This window comes from Leopardus geoffroyi, chromosome C1 (assembly GCF_018350155.1).
Source record: "Leopardus geoffroyi isolate Oge1 chromosome C1, O.geoffroyi_Oge1_pat1.0, whole genome shotgun sequence".
NCBI classification, from domain to species: Eukaryota; Metazoa; Chordata; class Mammalia; order Carnivora; family Felidae; genus Leopardus; species Leopardus geoffroyi.
This window is the reverse complement of record NC_059328.1, coordinates 169,521,888-169,540,444: the sequence shown is the minus strand read 5'-3', so window position 1 is coordinate 169,540,444 and position 18,557 is coordinate 169,521,888. Positions and strand designations below refer to the sequence as shown.

At 42.1% G+C, this 18,557-nt stretch overlaps 1 protein-coding gene across 2 annotated transcripts in view; it reads right to left on the bottom strand.

Annotated features, from left to right (window-relative positions):
• ITGA4 (integrin subunit alpha 4) overlaps positions 1 to 9,431 on the bottom strand; it is a 97,430-nt gene extending 87,999 nt beyond the window's left edge. The window contains exons 1-2 of one of the 2 annotated variants that reach the window (XM_045480398.1): positions 8,880 to 9,431; positions 8,398 to 8,519 (exon numbers count right to left, since the gene is read on the bottom strand). In XM_045480398.1, coding sequence (XP_045336354.1) covers positions 8,398 to 8,519; positions 8,880 to 9,085 — 328 coding nt within the window. In that variant the 5' untranslated portion in view covers positions 9,086 to 9,431. The remainder of the gene's footprint in view (positions 1 to 8,397; positions 8,520 to 8,879) is intronic. The other variant, XM_045480399.1, reaches the window with a different exon arrangement.
• Between the last annotated feature and the right edge of the window lie 9,126 nt (positions 9,432 to 18,557).

The following is an 18,557-nucleotide window of genomic DNA, read 5'->3' as shown; positions in this document are numbered from 1 at the left end:
GTGTTTAATCAACGAAGGAAGAAACCAGATAAAAAAAGTTGTTGACACCTGCTACCAATATTTTCTCGCTCCTCGCTTCTCAACTCTCTGTAGTCTGGCTTCACCACTAAAATTGGTCTGACTAAAAGGTTATTCATGAACAGTTTCTCTCTATATTCAATGAAATCTCTTAAGTTCTTACCTTGCTTGACCTCTTGGCAACTTTCGATACTGCCAACCACTCATCTCTTCTCAAGATCTCTCACCTTTTGACTTCCATAATGCCATACTGACCAGATTTCCTTGCTACCTCTTTGGCTCTTCCTTCTTAGTCATTTTCTCAGGCTCCTCTTTTCTTCTCCAGTTGTTTGAAACCATGGATGAATACTGGTGTCATCTGGGGACCTTTGGAAACCCTAATGCCCTACTAAGGATTCTGCATTCAATTCCATTTTGTAGAGGGTGGGGGTGGAAGAGTGGTTTCTACACCAGCAACAAGCAATTTTCTGTCACTAGCTGGGTCAATTCACTAGCTACAACTCAACTCAATTCTAACACTATCTATCCAGAGATTGCACCCAATCCCACAGGTTAAGGACTTAGTCCTACAAGACTGCCCCTCTCCCAATACACATACACATACACATACACATACATATACACATACACACACAGACACTTCAGAGGCCAATTGAAAGTCTAAGTTATCAGCTATACTTCTGGCCACCTGGTTCTCAGAGGTTCCAAATTCTCCATCCCTGGGTTTGATTGATTTGCTAGAGCACCTCACAGAATTCAGAAAGGCATTTTACTTACTAGATTACTAATTTATTATAAAATGATATAACTCAGGAACAACCAAATGCATAGGGCAAGGCATGAGGAAAGTACTTTCTCTAAGTACTCCACTCTGTTCACTAGCCCAGAAGCTCTCCCAACCCTGTCCTTTTGGGCTTTTATGGCCACTTCCTTACACAGACATATCTGATTAAATCATTGGCCATTTATGATTGATTCAACCTCCAACCCCACTCCACATCCTGAAGATTAGGGGGTAGGACAGAAAGTTCCAACCCTCCAATCATATGTTTGGCTCCACTGGCAACCAGCCCCCATCCTTAGGTAGGGTCCAAAAGCCACCTCATTAACAAAAGACACCTTTGTAACTTTCTTAGAAAATTTCAAGACTTTTAGGAGCTCTGTGCCAAAAACAGGGAATAAAAGCAAATATATTATTCTTACTATAAATCACAATGTCACACCTATCTAGACCCACCTGCAAAGATTTCTATTTATTTAGGATGAGAACTGGTACTCTTAAAGCTCTGCAGGAGAATCCAAGTTTCAGCTAGAGTTGAGCAGCACTGCTCAAGCCAACTGTCAAACTGTAGGAATCCTCTGGATCTATCCTGGACCCTCTGATCTATTCAGCCTAGAGTTTCCAAGTTAAACTCATTCACTCCCATGGTTTTGATTACCATCTCTATGTCAGTTGCAGTGAACTCTGAATTGCCAGTACAGACCTCTCCTGCCCAGCAGACCCATACATCCAACTGACTACTAGATATTTACTCCTATGTCTTCTGTGGCCAACCATCATCCATCCAACAGCCCAGGTCGGAACCTTGGGTAACGCCTTTGGAAACCTCCTTTTTCATCTCTCTCATTTAATAATTACCAAGTCCTATTGAGTCTGTCTCTTAAATAACAGTAGAATATCTATTTTGCTCCATTCTTGCTGCCAGTGCCTTAGTACAAGCACTTATCATAGGTAGCCTAAAATATAACAAAATCTTTCTACAACTGTCTTACTACCTTCAGCCTTGACTCATTGACTCCAAAGCATTCACTATTCTGCAACCAGAAGTATCTGTCTAAAACACAAATCTGATTAGGTCAGTCCCCAGGTTCAATTACCAGTGGGTAATTCATACTCCTTAAAGACAGCTCACAAAGTTGTATTAAAAATAATCTCCAACCTACCATCCACTTCATACTCCACGGTCCAGTCGTATGCGTATTTCTTGCATTTCAAAGATGCCATGCTCTCAAAGACTTCAGGTCTTCATACACACCGTCGGCTCTGTCTGGCACCCTTTCCCGTAAACCTCTTCTTCTAGCCAACCCTCGAGTTTTACTCAGTTCTCCAGTTGAACATCAATTGCTCAGGAAGCCATCACCTTATTTTCTATTTCTAATTAGATTAGATGTTCTCACCCTACTTTCCTATAAGAACCTGAGCTAGAAACTGTAAACCCCCCTGGGGGCAAGGATCATGTTTCTTTCTTATATCCAAATTCTAGCCCTTTTGCAGTCCTCAGTAAATGACTGAAAGAATAAACAACCCACGTATACAATGGATTGCCGTATCTGGCCCTAGAACTGTTGCTAAGGGGAGATATTCTTAATCATTAGGAATATTAGTGGGTGACCAAGTAAACTCAAGGCAAAAAGCAAAATGCATTTAGAAAACCTCACCTCTCAAATTCAATGGCAAGCATTCTTTAAAGACGAAGTTTGGGAAATTTCTGGAAATCAGGGAACTTACGTTTCTTAACATGATAGTTTATTAATGAAGCTCTCTGTCTTGATTTTCTGCATGATTAGAACCTATGTTCAGGGACAAGTTTTCAAAATGACCAGTCTGTATCAGCTTCATAAGCTACAATTTAAAGAGTTTGCAAATGAAAAAGAAAAGTTATCAAGAACATTATTTGAAGTGTGAGGTTTGTTTGCCCTTCAATGTTAAGCTAATAATTCCTACAAATCAGGCAGAAGTGAGAATGAGGTAATCATTAGTTTAATGGCACAATGCTAATTAAATTCACCTCTTCCAAACAGGTTATTTAAAATGAGCCAGGAGGCTGACTAGGGTGATAAAATTCTAGAAAGAAATCTGAAGGGGAATAATGATAACTAACTTGAGATGGATCACTGTTCTTTCCAGTAAAGAAAAGAGAGGCACAAGCAAGAACCGTAAAGGTCTAGTAACTATACAGCACTTGTCTGGGAAAGAAAAGTGAAAGTCCTATTCATTTACACACAGACGCTGGGGAAGCACCTGCTACAAAGTTGGTGTTTTCTCATGCAGGGAATTTATAATTCTCTGGGGCAGTGCTGTCCAAAAGAAATTACTATATAAGCCATATGTGAAGTGTTCAATCCTATAGTAGCCACATTAATTTTTTTTAACATTTATTTATTTTTGAGTGACAGAGAGAGGCAGAGCATGAGCAGGGGAGGAGGAGGAGAGAGAGAGAGATACAGAATTTGAAGCAGGCTCCAGGTTCCAAGATGTTTGTTAGCAGAGAGCCCGATGCAGGACTCAAACTCACCAAACTGCAGGACCATGACCTGAGCTGAAGTCGGACGCACAACCGACTGAGCCACCCAGGGGCCCCTATGGTAGCCACATTAAAAAGTAAAATAAACAAAATTAATTTAAAAAATCTCCTTTATGGGTCGCCTGGGTGACTCAGTCAGGTAAATATCCTACTTCAGCTCAGGTCATGATCTTGTGGTTTGTGGGTTTGAGTCCCACATCAGGCTCTGTGCTGATAGCTCAGAGCCTGGAGCCTGCTTCAGATTCTGTGTCTCCCTCTCTCTCTGGCCCTCCCCCACTTGCGCTCTGTCACACTCTCTCTCAGAAATAAACATTAAAAAAATAAATAAAAATAAAAATATACCTCATTTAACACACCCAAAATATTCTCATTTACATATGTAATCAATATTAAAATATTTATTTTGACATATAATTAATATCTAAAAAATTAATGAGTTATTTTAATTCTTTTTTTTTTATACTAAGTCTTTGAAATCCAATATTACAGCACCTCTCGCTGCAAACTAGCTACATTTCATATGCTCAACAGCCACATGTGGCTACTGGCTACCATATCAGGCAGTGTGACCGTGTAACTTTAGACTTTTATTACCCAGATAAGTGTGTGTGTGTGTGTATGTATATGTGTGTGTGTGTGTGTGTGTGTATGTATATGTGTGTGTGTGTGTGTGTGTGTGTGTGTGTGTGTGAGTGTACCAAGCATATAATGCTATTACTGGTGACTCCAAAGTAATAAAAGACCTGAAATGTCTTCTGAATAACCAAATAAAAACAATCTGTTTAGTATAATTTTAAAGTCATTTATGTATTTTATTATATTCTAATGCTTTGAATATTGGTAATCCATGGACAGTCTATGATTACATACAGTTCTGGAGTCATCTGTGATCACAGTTTCCTTTAAAAAAGCCTCAACAGGGGTGCCTGGATGGCGCAGTCGGTTAAGCGTCTGACTTCAGCTCAGGTCACGATCTTGTGGTTTGTGGGTTCGAGCTCTGCATCCGGCTCTGTGCTGACAGCTCAGAGCCTGGAGCCTGTTTCTGATTCTGTGTCTCCCTCTCTCTCTGCCCCTTCCCTGCTCATGCTCTGTCTCTCAAAAATAAATAAATGTAATAAAAAAAATTTTAATAATAAAATAAAAATAAAAATAAATAAAAAATTTAAAAAGCTTGAACAAGAAGTGCCTGGGTGGCTCAGTCAGTTAAGTGTCTGACTCTTGATTTCAGCCCAGGTCATGATCTCATGGTAGTCAAATTGAGCCCTGAATGGGGCTCCACACTGAGCGTGGAGCCTGCTTGGGTCTCTCTCTCTCGCTCTCTCTCTCTCTCTCTCTCTCTGACCTTCCCCTACACACACTCTCTCTCAAAATAAATAAGTAAACATTTTTTAAAAAGCCTCAGCAAAGACACAGAACATCTGAGTGGAAAAGCAACTGGACATGTGAAGTCACTATGGCCTCCTCAGACACAAAGTGTTCATGAACATATCTGGGCTCAGGCCTTCCTGATGGGGACACCACCTTCCTTTGGCTGGCAGAGGGAAGGAGGGAAGAAGTGAGAGAAGAGACACTTCTTAGGCAGGCAGGGAGGTGGAGGAAGCCTGTTTGCACGCAGGATGCAAAGTGCCTCTTCTACAATGAATTCACTTCACTGAAAGGCGTATCTTACTCTCAACACCTTACACCCTGGACGTTTTAGACCAACGGCCATCTGCTGCTCACTTCTGATTATGGCCACAGTGAATACACCACAGTGTGTGACAACATCATCCAGGGGTGGAGGCATGTAATGGGAGGGTATTGATCTCCTCTTTCAAGGGAGGGGTCCAACTGATTCAAACTTTGATCTGAAATTCTGAAACCTAAACACCAGTCCAAGTGAATAGTATTGAAATTACTAGGAGATGGGCACCGTTTTAAGAGACCTGCCAACTTCATTTCCTTGATAGTAAGTGAAGCCATTCCAAGTGAAAGAAAACACCTTACTGACATGGCAACCATAGCTCAATATTTAAGTGTACGATTTTGTTGGTTGAGTCAACAAGAAAATATTTCTCACCATGTTTCATCTCAACTGTTACCTCTTACTTTATGCATGTAACTTTTTGTTTTATTAATTACCTATTTATTACCCTCAACCTGACTATAACAGATAACATACAGATAGAGATTTAAGTAGAAAATAGAGACTAAAAGAAAGAAATTAATGCTTTTTAAATATCTGTTCTATGTCAGGTATTGAGCTAAGCATTTTCTATACATTATAGTGACCCACATTTGAGACAGGAAAACTGAGGCAATCCTCATAATCTACAGAATTAGAATACTGTGTGTGTCCGTAGTTACATAAATTTTTCTTAAAGCTTCTTCACAGAAAATATTACATAGTTCACAAACCTGAAAATCCTTAAATGTCTTTCATGACCAATTTATTGTTTTCAGTGCTTCTCTGCTAGACTTCATCCCCAATCCCTTATTTCACAGCTTCAAGTGACTTGAGTTTGTTCTGAATGGAAACACGATTTCCTTATTTAAGGAACAGAAGGTACATTGTTTAAAATGTTATAGGAGAGGCAACTTCAGTCAATTCTTTTGCAAATATGCCAAGCTATTACCAAGGCTATAAGTGTTTCAACCAATGGATTGACTGAAAATCTCGTCTTCCTTTTTGCTGTTTATCTCCATCAATATCTTTTTGTATTGACTGAAAATGTGAAAGTTAAAAATGTCATTTGGTGGGGCACCTGGGTGGCTCAGTTGGTTAAGCGTCTGACTTTGGTTCGGGTCATGATCTCACAGTTCATGAGTTCAAGCCCTGTGTCAGGCTCTGTGCTGACAGCTCAGAGCCTGGAGTTTGCTTCGGATTCTGTGTCTCCCTCTCTCTCTGCCCCTCCCCTATTCTCTCTCTCTCTCCCTCTCTATCAAAAATAAATTTTAAAAAATGTCATTTGACTTATCATTTCTAATTATTCTCCTATTCATCAATCAGGTTGATGACAATCAAACTTCCACTTTGCCTTTGTTCGTTTATCCATCCAATAAATCTTCACTTAATTCATTCTTGTTCCGTATCTACCATGGATACATTTCTCTGAGGATATTTCTATAGTCAATCTCTATGCTCCACATGCCCCCAAATTTAGGTTTTTCTTCCATTTTGACAGGCATTTTAATCTCAAATTGTGTGTAATATTATGACGTGATCTTTCCAGTGAAACACAGACATCTAGAAATAGATTCAGTGCCCTTCCAGACAGGAAGTAGGTACTAAAAGCCAGTAGTTATGATGCCATGGATCAGGAAACCGTGACAGGACAACAGAAATGCAACTTCTCCTTGCTGAGACTTTGTCAAGATCCTCTGGCAGACCAACTCTGTGTCCTCCAGTCGCTAATTCTTCATCCCACAACTGTCTCATACAATGAAAATTAGGCTTTGCAGAATTATTCCAAATGGGTAGGTCTGTGAACGTGTTAGACTTTCCTAGTCTGCCTTTTGGGGATGGAAGATAATTAATGAGAGGCTAGGGTTTATTCTAGATGCTGCACACAACTGCTAGACTTTTATGGATGCTGTCTGAGTTATGGGCATACTCTCTTTGAATTCATTCTAAATGAGGGAAACCAGCTTCCCAGTTGGAGAAAAAGCAAGGACTACTCTAAAAAGAAAAAGGGATTAAAGATGCAGTAGCTTATCCCAATAGTCTATTTATGGCAAAGATAAATAGGAAAAAGGTACCAGTTGTAACCTTTTATTCACCATTCACAGAGAACGTATCAGTACAGCAGACAACATATTGGACTCTTCATTTAATTTTGTCTGCACTGAAGACACACACAGGAAAGGAAAGGGCTTGGGCTTTGGAACCAAGCTGACTGGACTGACCTGAGATCCCGTCTTTCACTCATTAGCCGAGTAACTTTAGAAAAAAAATACTTGCAACCCTCTGAGTCACAGAATTTTCACGTGTAAAGTAGGAACAATGCCAACCATGACCCACTGGTGCTTTGAGGGGGAAAAAAAATAAGTAACATATACATATAGCAGTGTCTAACAGTGTTTGGAACAAGATAGGTCTAAATTAATATTAGTTCCCCTTTTTTCCTCCACGTGTCTACAAAACAAATTTGTTTTTGGCTTTGACATGTGAACTTTCTCCCCTCCCCCATGAAAACACATTTGTTTTTGCCTGTTTGTTTGTTAAATGGTTTTATTTATTTTTGAGAGCGACAGAGACAGAGTGCAAGCAGGGGAGGGGCAGAGAGAGAAAGTGAGACACAAAATCCAAAGCAGGCTCCAGGCTCTGAGCTGTCAGCACAGGATCCCACCTGGGACTCGAACTCACGAACAGCGAGATCATGACCTGAGCTAGTTGGCCGCTTAACCCACTAGACACCCAGGTGCCCCAAAAAACACATTTGTTTTCAAGTTGTCGCATAACTAAGAAGAGACATTAAGAAATGACTTCAAATAGATGTATTCATTTAACAGAGTTTGGGGAGAGAAAATTTGACAATTATATCTTAGTCCTCATTTAAATTATATTAACAATGGAGATGCCAATTTTTCCTTGTTCTCTTCTTTTACATTTCATATTCTAAATAAAACTATATCATTTTCTTTTTTAGAAAGTCCTTAAGCTAAATGTCAGGATATGGGATCAACTCCAACTGCTTTCCCTGATCTGTCCCTTAGCCTTTTCTTTAACAAGGCTGATAGGTCAAAGATGGAAATAAAATTCTTAAGTGACGGCTTAGCTGGATCCTGTCCCTAATGTGCTGAGAGACTTATTTAAAATGTGTCTTCCATGAGGAGGAGAGAGGGAGAGGTGAAGAGAATGTATCATAAGGAACTTTCCTCTCCAGAGTTTGGCAGAGTACTGCAATCATTCTCATAAGCAAAAGGGAGAAAAATGTTGGCAGAGAGAAGGGAGTCACTTTTACACTACCAGGGTTAGAATGGTTTCGAGGGAAAGGTGAAAATCACTCACTTTAAACTAGAATAGGCAACATGGAGTTTTCCATGACTTGTGCTACCCCAGGGTCACTCGCCCCTGGTCCCAGGCCCAACTCACCCAGCTGGAGCTGTTCGCACGTCAGGTCTGGATTCTCTCCGATCTTGCATCTGTAAATCGCGCCAGGATTGACCACTGAAGCGTTGGCGAGCCAGCTGGCGGTGGGCGCCCCCACTACGAGCCTAAAGCGAGAAATGTGCACGTGCACGCAGACGTGAGCCGTGCTGCCCACTGAACTCCTGGTCTCTACACGCTTGCAGCTGGCAGCGGGGCGATCCCCCCCCCCCCTCCTCCGCCCACCGCCTCGCGCACTGAACCGCCACCCCGGACCCGCAGCTCCAGAGCCTTGCGCCAGAGCGCACCCGAGGCGTGCCATCCCGAGATGGGCTCGTTTCCCGAGCAGACCCTACGAGCTGGCCGTCGCAGCGCTCCCCTTCTGGCTCCTCCAGAGGGAGGAAAGTTTGAACCCGGCAGGGAATCCCTGAGGCGCCCTTCACTCGTGACTCCCAGGTGCCCAGAGCGCCGAGCCCCACTCCACTCACCATCGGTTCGCCCCGTGGCTGTGCAGCACCACCGAATAACCGAACAGGGTGTTGGGGGGGCCCTGGTAGAGCAGCGCGCTCTCGGTGTCCACGTTGTAGGGGCGCCCGGTCGGGACGCCCAGGCACAGCAGCAGCAGCGGCAGCAACACCGCCTCCGGGACGGCGGCCCCTCGGGGACCCGGCCAGCACCTCGCTTCCCCAGCCATGCGCTCTCGGAAGGGAACATTCAACACCAAAAGGCCGCTGTCCCAAAGTTGCGCGGGATGAGACGGCCGGCCAAGGGGAAGAGCGCCCCAAGAGAAGTGCAGCGTGTCCGGCGCCGGCGGGCGGGAGGGAAGGAGGGAGGGAGGGAGGGACAGAGGAAGGGAGGGGAAGTCGGGCCGCCGCGGGCGGAGCAATCTGAGTTGATCTGGGATGCAGCACGCCCGCCGGGCCCCACGATCCGTTTCTGCAGCCGGGAGGTGCGGGCGCTCGCGCGGTCTCGGGGCGCCCGCCGCTGGGTGGGGTCCCGGGCGTGGTGCGGAGGAACAGGACCCTGCGCTGTCTCACCCCGCGCGTGGCTGTAGGGGGCGCTAGGGGACCTCCGCTGTGTCGGACGCGCGCCCGGGCCGGGGCCTCCAAGCCCGAGGAACGCGGGATGACTTCGTGCTCCCGGGCTTTGCAAGAGTGGAGCTGGAAGGGACACGAGACTTAGCCTTTTAACAGTTAAGGCCTGTTTGCGCAGCGGCGTGGCCCCAACCTGCCCCGCGCGAGCACCGCTATGAGCATAGGGTCTCTGTGGCCTGCCCAGCGTGGCCCAAAAAAAGCCAGCCACAAACTCTGGCACCAGGACGGAGGCAGGGAACCGTCTGGATCCTTCGTGGATAGTTAAGGTCTGTCTCTGATTTGCAGGGGCGTAAGCAACCGCTAGAGAAATTAACAAGAGGGCCGCAACTAGAAACAAAAAGAACTCCCTGAAAGCTCCTGAGGCATATTTTGGTGACAAAGACGTTATGGCTATTCACTTCAGGACTCAGTGCCCTGCACCCTTCTATGCCCACTTCCTTCCTCCCCAAGCTTCCTCTAAAGTACCGGCTGCGTTCCTGAGGCAGACTAGTGGTGAGCTGGTCAGGGTGAATGGCACAAGGTTTATTTAGGCTGTTGCTGAGTCCAACAGGGAGGCTGGGTTAAGGAAGCAATGACTTGCCTCACTTTAACGGATATCTCCTTCTGGTTCTTGATGCTCCTACTTTCAGGTATCCATCATTGCCACCGGACACACCTGCCATCAGGGGTCTAGACCCACCCAGTATGAGGTGAAGAGACAGATACCATAAGAAGCCCCTGAAAATGCGCTGGAGACCCACAGCACTACATACCTGAAATGGGTAATGATTTTTATCCCAGTGCATTCCAGATGTGCCTTAAGTTTCCAGAGCAACCAGAAAGACGCCATAGATAGTTAAGCTGATATTTGCAGGAGATGCAGGTTCAGTTATTAATTATTGCTGTATGGATTTTAAAAAAGAAAGAAAAGAGGCTCATTAAAACCAAACAAATAGCACATCTTAAGTTGTAATGGCAGACACATAATTAAAATACTTGTTCATCTTTTCAGCATATTTATTGAGCAGTCACTATGCTAAGCCCACAGGATACCACCGTGAGCAAAGCAGGACAAGCCTTCAGGAAAATTTTTAGCCAAGTGGACGATAGACAAACTTTGCATGACTAGGAAAAGTTCTGAATGCCTTGGGAACACTTTAAATGATAGTTTAAGGACAGAGGAGTGAGTTAGGCTGAGCAGTTCGAGAGGAGGGAGGAGGGATGTGCCCAGAAGGCCAGATAAAGGAACATGGAGAGGAGGCCTTGGCTGGATCATTTATCTGCCCACACACAGGTGAGTACTACAGGAAGCTGACTTGGGAAGCAGGAACACATCGTGAACATCCTAAGCCAGGTTAGGAATTTTTAACTCTGTGCTGGGGTGGATAGGAAGCTATTGAAGGATTTTTCTTGGGTTGCAGGTTATCAACAAAAAGACTGAATACAGAAAAGCTAATTTGGGAGGCTCCTGCAACAGTGCATGTCAAGATGGCATTGCCCTAAACTAGGAAGGGGGATGAAGGAAAAAATAGATTCAAGAGATATCTGAGAGTTAGAACCCAATAGAATTTGGTGATAGTACTGTTAAATATGAATGTAAAGCTGAGAAGTCAGAGTGTGTCCGTTTGGGATCTGGGTATGTGGTGCTAATTCATAGAGAAAAAACACAGTGGGGGAATGAAGTTATGCATGTGTGTGTGCACAGGTGAACGTGTATGACTGGCAGGTGTTGCTGAACTAAGTTTTAAACAGGTGGAGTTTGAGATGTTTGTGGAATGTTAGGATATTCTAGCCATATCCAATCCAATTATTTTTACTCTTTGGCCAACAGACAAAACAAGAGGAATAGTAACCCTCTCTCATTATTTGCAACAAAGTAAAAGGAAAAAAAAAAAAAAAAAGCTGTGTTAAATCTATTGTAAAAATGAAATGAAATGGCTTCCAGAAAAGTAGCTATGAGGCCCATGGTGAAGGGTCCCACTCTGTTTTTCCACTCAGGGTATATTTCTTTCTGGGTAGATCTATGTGCTGATTTCAACCCAGTCTACAACTAGCTCAGGTTGTCATCATTCTGAAATCAGCGGTCCCTCTGGTTTGCAGCCACAACATTTTCAGTTGAGGCTTGAGAAGCAGATATATCAAAAGCATTCCCACACCCTCCAGACTCCAACCATGCCACTGACCTCAACACCTACCTCTTTCTTTCCCTCCTTTACCAAACTCTTATGCAATGAAATCCACTCAACATAATTTTTTTCATCACATAATTAAGAAGAGTAGCAGTCAATAGGGCACTTAATAAGGCAAGAACTTATTTCTGTGATTATGGTTATAATTTCACCACTTTTGCAGAAAAACCACCCATAACTACTTCACACCCTATGTTAGTTAGCCCTGAGTTTCCTTCCTCCAAGGCTTATAGAACAGTTCACTTTTCTTAAGTCAGTAGAAATAAAGGTTGTTTGTTTCATATTGCTTTGCAAAAGCCTGAAGATACTGCTATGTCTCTAATCAATGCTTTTGTAGGCAAGTGTGAGAATCATGTGGGGGGAGGAGCACGGGTGGGGAGAAGAGGAGGACTTTTCAAAATGACTTATGCCTACATTTCACCTTCAACTAAACTTAAATGTGCACTCATTCAGTTAATATGTATCATTTGATCAATAGATTTCAAGTGCCCACTGTGTGCCAGGAGCCTCAGCAAGGACTCAAAAGATGAAATAGCAGGTCATCTCTATCCTTAAGTCCTCCCCAGTAGAGAGGACTCTAATAAAGGCTCACCAGCTTCTCAGAATAAACATTCCTCTTTCTTCAAAACCTCCCTTCTTGGAATACTACCTTTTTGAGATTTTTTTCCCCTTTTCTATCCAGCCACTATGAGTGTCCTTTGCTGGCTCTTTTCTCTACACCACATGTGTTGTAAAGCCCGGGGGCTCCATTCTTAGCCCTCTTTCCTTCTCTTTCTCCTCTTTAGGAGATCTAACCCATTTCCTGCGTCTTTCAGTACCAGCTACGTAATATTATTAAATACCACCATGAATCCCCAATTCATGTCTCCACGTTTCTCTTGAGAGCTCCAGGTTCATAGGTTTTATGAACATATGTTTAGTGCCTCTCTACTTGGATGTCCAGCGGCCATTGTGAACATAACATATCTAACACTGAGTTCCGTTCCTCATTCAAGACTAAACTTTCCCTCCACCCAGTGTCTTCCTTTCGAACAAATAGCACTCCATCTGCCCACTTGTTCAGACCAGAAGTTTGGCAAATAATCCTTGATTTCTTCTTCTCTCTATTCCCCACATCTACTCCATCAATCGTCAAGGTCTATCAGTTCAACCTTCAGAATATATCTCAAGTTCATCCGTTTATTGTCTTCTACCCTGCTGGTATCCTCTTCCAAGTGCAGAAACCTCATCTGGGCTTCTCACCTGGTTTCCCTACTCATCTCTCTCCACACTATCAATTTTCGACAAAGAAGCTAAAGTGAACTTTTAAATTCTATCAAATCATGCATGCTACTCCCTAGCTTAAGTCCTTTAAATAATTTCCCACTGCTTTTCCAGTACAGACTCCACGGGGCTGACACGGACCCTAGGACTTTGCAAAATTGCCCTTGGCCACTTGCCCCAGGTCACTTTCTTTAGCCACACAGGCCTTTGTTAATTTCCTAAATGCATCACAGTGTTGTCACCCGAGGGGCTTTTGTTCATATTGCTCCCTCTGCCGGGACACACAACCTCTGACTTTTCACACGATTCTTTTCTGTCTTCAGTCTCAACCTAAAGGTCTCCTCACGGAGGATTTCCTTGCCTATCCATTTAACATAGGCCACCACATCGTTCTTTCACAGACAATGCTCTCTATTCTCTTCAGAGCTCTTTAACTCATAATCGTACACGTATTTACTTCATTTTGTCTTTCCTTCTAGAATATGAGCAGAGAACACTTGTGTTGTGTTGTTGCAGTTGTTCACCACTAAATCTCCAGCACCTGACATTCTGGCTGGCACAGAGCAGGTGCTCCATAGTAGTTTTTGAACGGCCCTGGCATGATTTGGACTTTTTACATTATTAATGCCATAAGCAGAGAGAAACCTGGATGTTTATGAGCTTATTGTCATGCATTATTACACGCAAAGCAATGTATGAAGTCTCTTGGCAGATGCAAAGACATATAAAGATAGGTCTTACTCTCAAGCAGCTTGTAATTTTCAAGGAGACAGATGACATGCCTCACAGAACCAGACAATACAGTCAAATATGAATGTCATATACACTGGGGAGAAGGGACAGTTGGTTGCTAACAAATGGTGTAGGCATAAAGGGCAGTCTCAAGACCCAGATTTAGGTAAGTATAGGGCAGGGAAAATGAAAGAATTGGTATGATACATTGGGTAAAAACTTGACATGAATTGCCAAGTACAGGTAATATAAGGAGAAATAAGGTAGCAGGGGCATTTTTAGGGCAGGTGACCAAAACAATGGTGATACTGAAAATAACAATAGAAAAAGCAACAGAGGAAAGAGTGGGAATGGAGAGAAAAGAGGGAATGTGTTTGGATAATGCTGGGTGAGTTTTAGAGATGAGCCTGAGAAGGTGGAATAATTATAGATATGTCTACCAAGTGTTATTTTTTTCTTTTTGCTTTTTCTTTTTTTTTTTAATTTTTTAATATTTCTTTATTTTTGAGACAGGGAGAGAGACAGCGTGAGTCGGGGAGGGGCAGAGAGAAGGAGGTATAGAATCTGAAGCAGGCTCCAGGCTCTGAGCTGTCAGCACAGAGCCAGACACGTGACTCGAACTCATGAACCATTAGATCATGACCTGAGCTAAAGTTGGATACTTAACCAACCGAGCCCCCCAGGTGCCCCATACTTTTTCTTTTAAAAAAAATTTTTTTTAAGTTTATTTATTTTGAGAGAGACAGAGACAGCAAGTGGGGGAGGAGCAGAGAGACAGAGGGAGAGAGAGGGAATTCCAAGCAGGCTCCATGCTGCCAATGCAGAGCGCGATGTGGGGCTCGAACTCAGGAAACGATGAGATGACGTGAGCCAAAGCCAAGAGTCAGACACTTAGCCTACTGAGCCACCCAGGTGCCCCAGTTTTATTTTTTCTTTACTTTTCAAAATAATTGAAGTAGGGGAACCTGGGTGGCTCAGTTGGTTAAGTGTCTGACTCTTGATTTTGGCTCAAGTCATGATCCCAGGGTTGTGGATTGGAACCCCACATCAGGCTCTGCACTTAAAATGGAGCCTGCTTAAGATTCTGTCTCTCCCTCTCTCTGCCCCTCCCCCACTCATGCCTGTGCGCGCTCTCTCTCTCTCTCTCTCTCAAAAAAAAAAAAATAAATAAAAAATTAAAATTACTGAAGTATGCAATATGTAAAACATTTAGTGATGCATAAAGAAAATGTTTACAATCTCTCCCTGCTTCCTTTTAATCCACCCTTCTGAGGCACCTCCTTCCCTTCCTTCAATAACTTGACTGCACTCAAGTGCTTGTCCCAAGGTCTGCTCTTGGGGCATTCAAACTAAGACAATACAAGGCTTCTTTGTTGTTTTGTCTTTGCAGTAATAAAGTTCTCAACAACAAACAGGAAGCTCCAATTCTTTTATCCTGAAAGGTACTATTAGATCAGATTTCCTGATTCTTGAATGTGAATATCAATGGCACGGTTGCTTTTAAAGAAACATGAACCAATGCATCTTCTCAGTCATAAGGGTTGAGAAACCTGCTGTGAAACTGTGTGGAAAACACCTTAGAATTTCTCACTGGGAAAATGAGTCCGTAGCATTTATCCCAGGACTCACGCTCTACTGGTGAAAGTTTGACCTCCCCATACCTACAGATTGCTCCTGTTTGCAGGCAAGCACACTCCCAGGTGCTGGAGAAGTCCTCAGGCAGAGAGGAGAGACACGGGCTCCCTGGGAAGCTGCCAGTGGGCTGAAACTGTCTACCCAGCAGGAGGGGAGCTCAGGTAACCCCAGGTACTGGTCATTGAAGGTGTCTGTTACAACTGCCAATCGAAACTTTGGATGGTTTACTAGTGTTGCTCAAACCTGGTTTTTTATCCCTCAAGTTTTCTCTGGTTGGTTGGGGAAAATGAGTAAAGCACTTAATACAGTGCTTAGCACATAATGAATACAGAATAAATAACAGCACTTACTCTTTCATCCTTCCTTTCTTATCATCATCATCATCATTAGTGATACAATTTATGTAGAAATAAAGTACCTATAGAAAGAAACAATGTATGGAAATCTGAGCTCAGGGCTACTGACTCATGTGAAAGCTTGTCTATGTTAATCAGAGGCATTTTCTGTCTGTAATTGCTCATATTTATTTACTCACTCAACAAACGCTTAATGAACACTTATTATGCGTGGTTGAGACACACTGTGCATAACATGGTATAAAAATTTGGGATCCTTGTCCTTTTTTACATGTGCATTCCAAAAGGCAATAGGCAATAAATGATAATAAATATTTCCTCTTTTTAGTTTTGTGACTTTTCAACACATTGACATACATACGTAGATGACATTTTTTCTACAGCCTAACTATGAATAAATACATCATTGCCCTGCTCAGGGACTCCTAATGGTTCCTTCCCCAACTCAACCCAATTAAATTAGAATTTCTTACCTGGGGTTTAATACTGTCCATGCCTGGCTTCAAACTAACTTCCTTTTTACCTACCCCAAACATAGCCTATTTCTCCTTCCTTCTGGAAATGTTCCCTTTAGTTTGGGAAATCAACAGATGAAGAAATAACTACTTAAAGCAGTAGGTACCAAATGCCATACAAAATAGTATTTATAATGGAGAGATTCAACCGACAGAGGGACTTCTTCTGGCTGGGGTGTTTGGGGCAATTTTTCTGGAGTAGAAGGGCAATTTTGTGAAATTTTCTTTTTACAGTCTTTTCAAAACTCCTGAAACTACTGATACTTTATAACTTCTTAAACCAAGTCTATTTCATGCTTCAGTTCAGAAAAAGAAACAATTGCTCCTGTTGTTATAGCATATAGAGGACCTGGTATAAAACCATTTTCCCCTCAGAGCACATAGTTATTATGTGACAACATTTTATCTCATAAGTAATCTGACCTGGAAGATTGGATTTGTGCACTGGAATGATTTAACAACTGGTCCACGCAGGGATCTCAGAGGTTCACATGACACACAGATAGTTCACAATCTCTTCTATTATCAGAGGGTAGAGTCATTGTAAAAGTGCTATACAACATGTCTTGTCTGAAACCTCTCATACGAAGACCTCACCAGGAAAAACAGTGTTCCTTGGCATTCTGGAAAGGGAAATGGTGAATAAGCAGTGTAAAATTGGTTAATCGTGGGTGAAGTTATATCACACAACAACCATTTATGTACCTGTGTTCCAATCACTTTGAAGACACGAAAGAAGTTAAAGATATGTTGTTATTCTTGAATTTCTGGCAACCTAACTAGACAACACACACTAACTTGAAACCAGAAAACAATTTCAAAGCAACAAACGAAATGCATTGTGAATATGGCACAAATTATATAATGTAATAGTGATGTGTTCAAAGTAGCTAAATGTAACAAAAAAACAAAGTAGCTAAATGTTTTGAAGGAGGACTAAAGGAAAAACAAATCTAGTTTAATCTTCCATTTATCTAACTTTCTTTCTTTTCTTCTTTTTAAACCACACCACTTTGGGAGAACATAAAAGATTATGCTTTGTAGACCAGATTAAAGATAAGAGAACAGCAGAGACTAAAATATCATTGGTAAATGGGAGGAATGTAAATAGTGGAAAGGGGCTATACCACTTTGTAAGGATAAGAGTGAGAAATAAGAAAAATAATGTATCAAAGTTTCCTGAATTGTTTAAAATCATACAGAAACTTCAGAATTATTTCTGATTTGGATTAGCAAAGTGTAATGAATTTTGCTCTAGCAACTAATTTTAGCCCTATCTCATGTCTGTGTGTTGGAAAACCAGCAGACAGACTGGATGTTCTATTTTTGGTGCACACTGAAAATCAGCTTGGTTTATAACAGTTGCACAGTATATTGACCCAGTAAAGTAAATTTCCTTTGTTTAAAGAAACTAGAAAAACCATCTTGGTTTTAAAGCCACATGTTGTTCATAAGGAACTCATTAGATAGTGGGTACATGTGAAAAAGAATCCATTTCAGACCCATCTTTTTATTATTGTCCAAAGGACGGTAATACTAATTCAATATAATAATAATATAAACACTTTCCTTGTGGACTGTAGAGATATTTCTTACTATTTTCATGCTTCACATAGGAATAGGCGGGCTTGTTTTGTTTTATTTATGTTGAGAGAGAGAGAAAGCATGACTGGGAGAAGGGCAGAGAAAGAAAGGGAGAGAAAGAATCCCAAGCAGACTCCATGCTGACAGCATGGATGCTTAACTGCTAAGCCACCCAGGCACCCCAGAATAGACAGGCTTTTTTTTTTCTTTTTTTTTCTCTTCTTATTTTTTAAAAAAATGTTTATTCATTAATTTTGAGAGAGAGAGGGAGCGAGAATCCCAAGTAGGTTCCATGCTGTCAGTGCAAAGTCTAACACAGGGCTGGATCTCATAGACCATGAGATCATGACCTGAGCCGAAAACAAGAGTTGGACACTTAACCAGTGAGCCACCCAGGTGTCCTGGAAGGCTTTTTTAAAACTGGTTTTAGACCATGCAGTGATTTGGGAAACCCGAAGTCTAATAATGAAGTGGTCTTTATATTTTTTTATAGCTTCTTTGTTATTAAAATGAAAGGTTTCATTCAGATTGTCATTAGTGTTCTTTCCGTTTCCAAAATGTTACTGTTTTTAGTCACCATACACAGCTGGAGAACTTTGTTCTTTCAGAACCTGCAACAGGAATCAGGAAATGACATAGACAGACAGGCAGGTGTAGGGTGTTCAATTCAGTTGATAACTATTGAAGAAGGTGAGATGATGCAAGCAAGAAGAAAAATATGAATATTGAATAAATGTCAACATTTATGTATCCACATATCAAAATCTATAATTGGCTGCATATCTATCAATCAATCATCTATCTATCTTTTCTTTATCA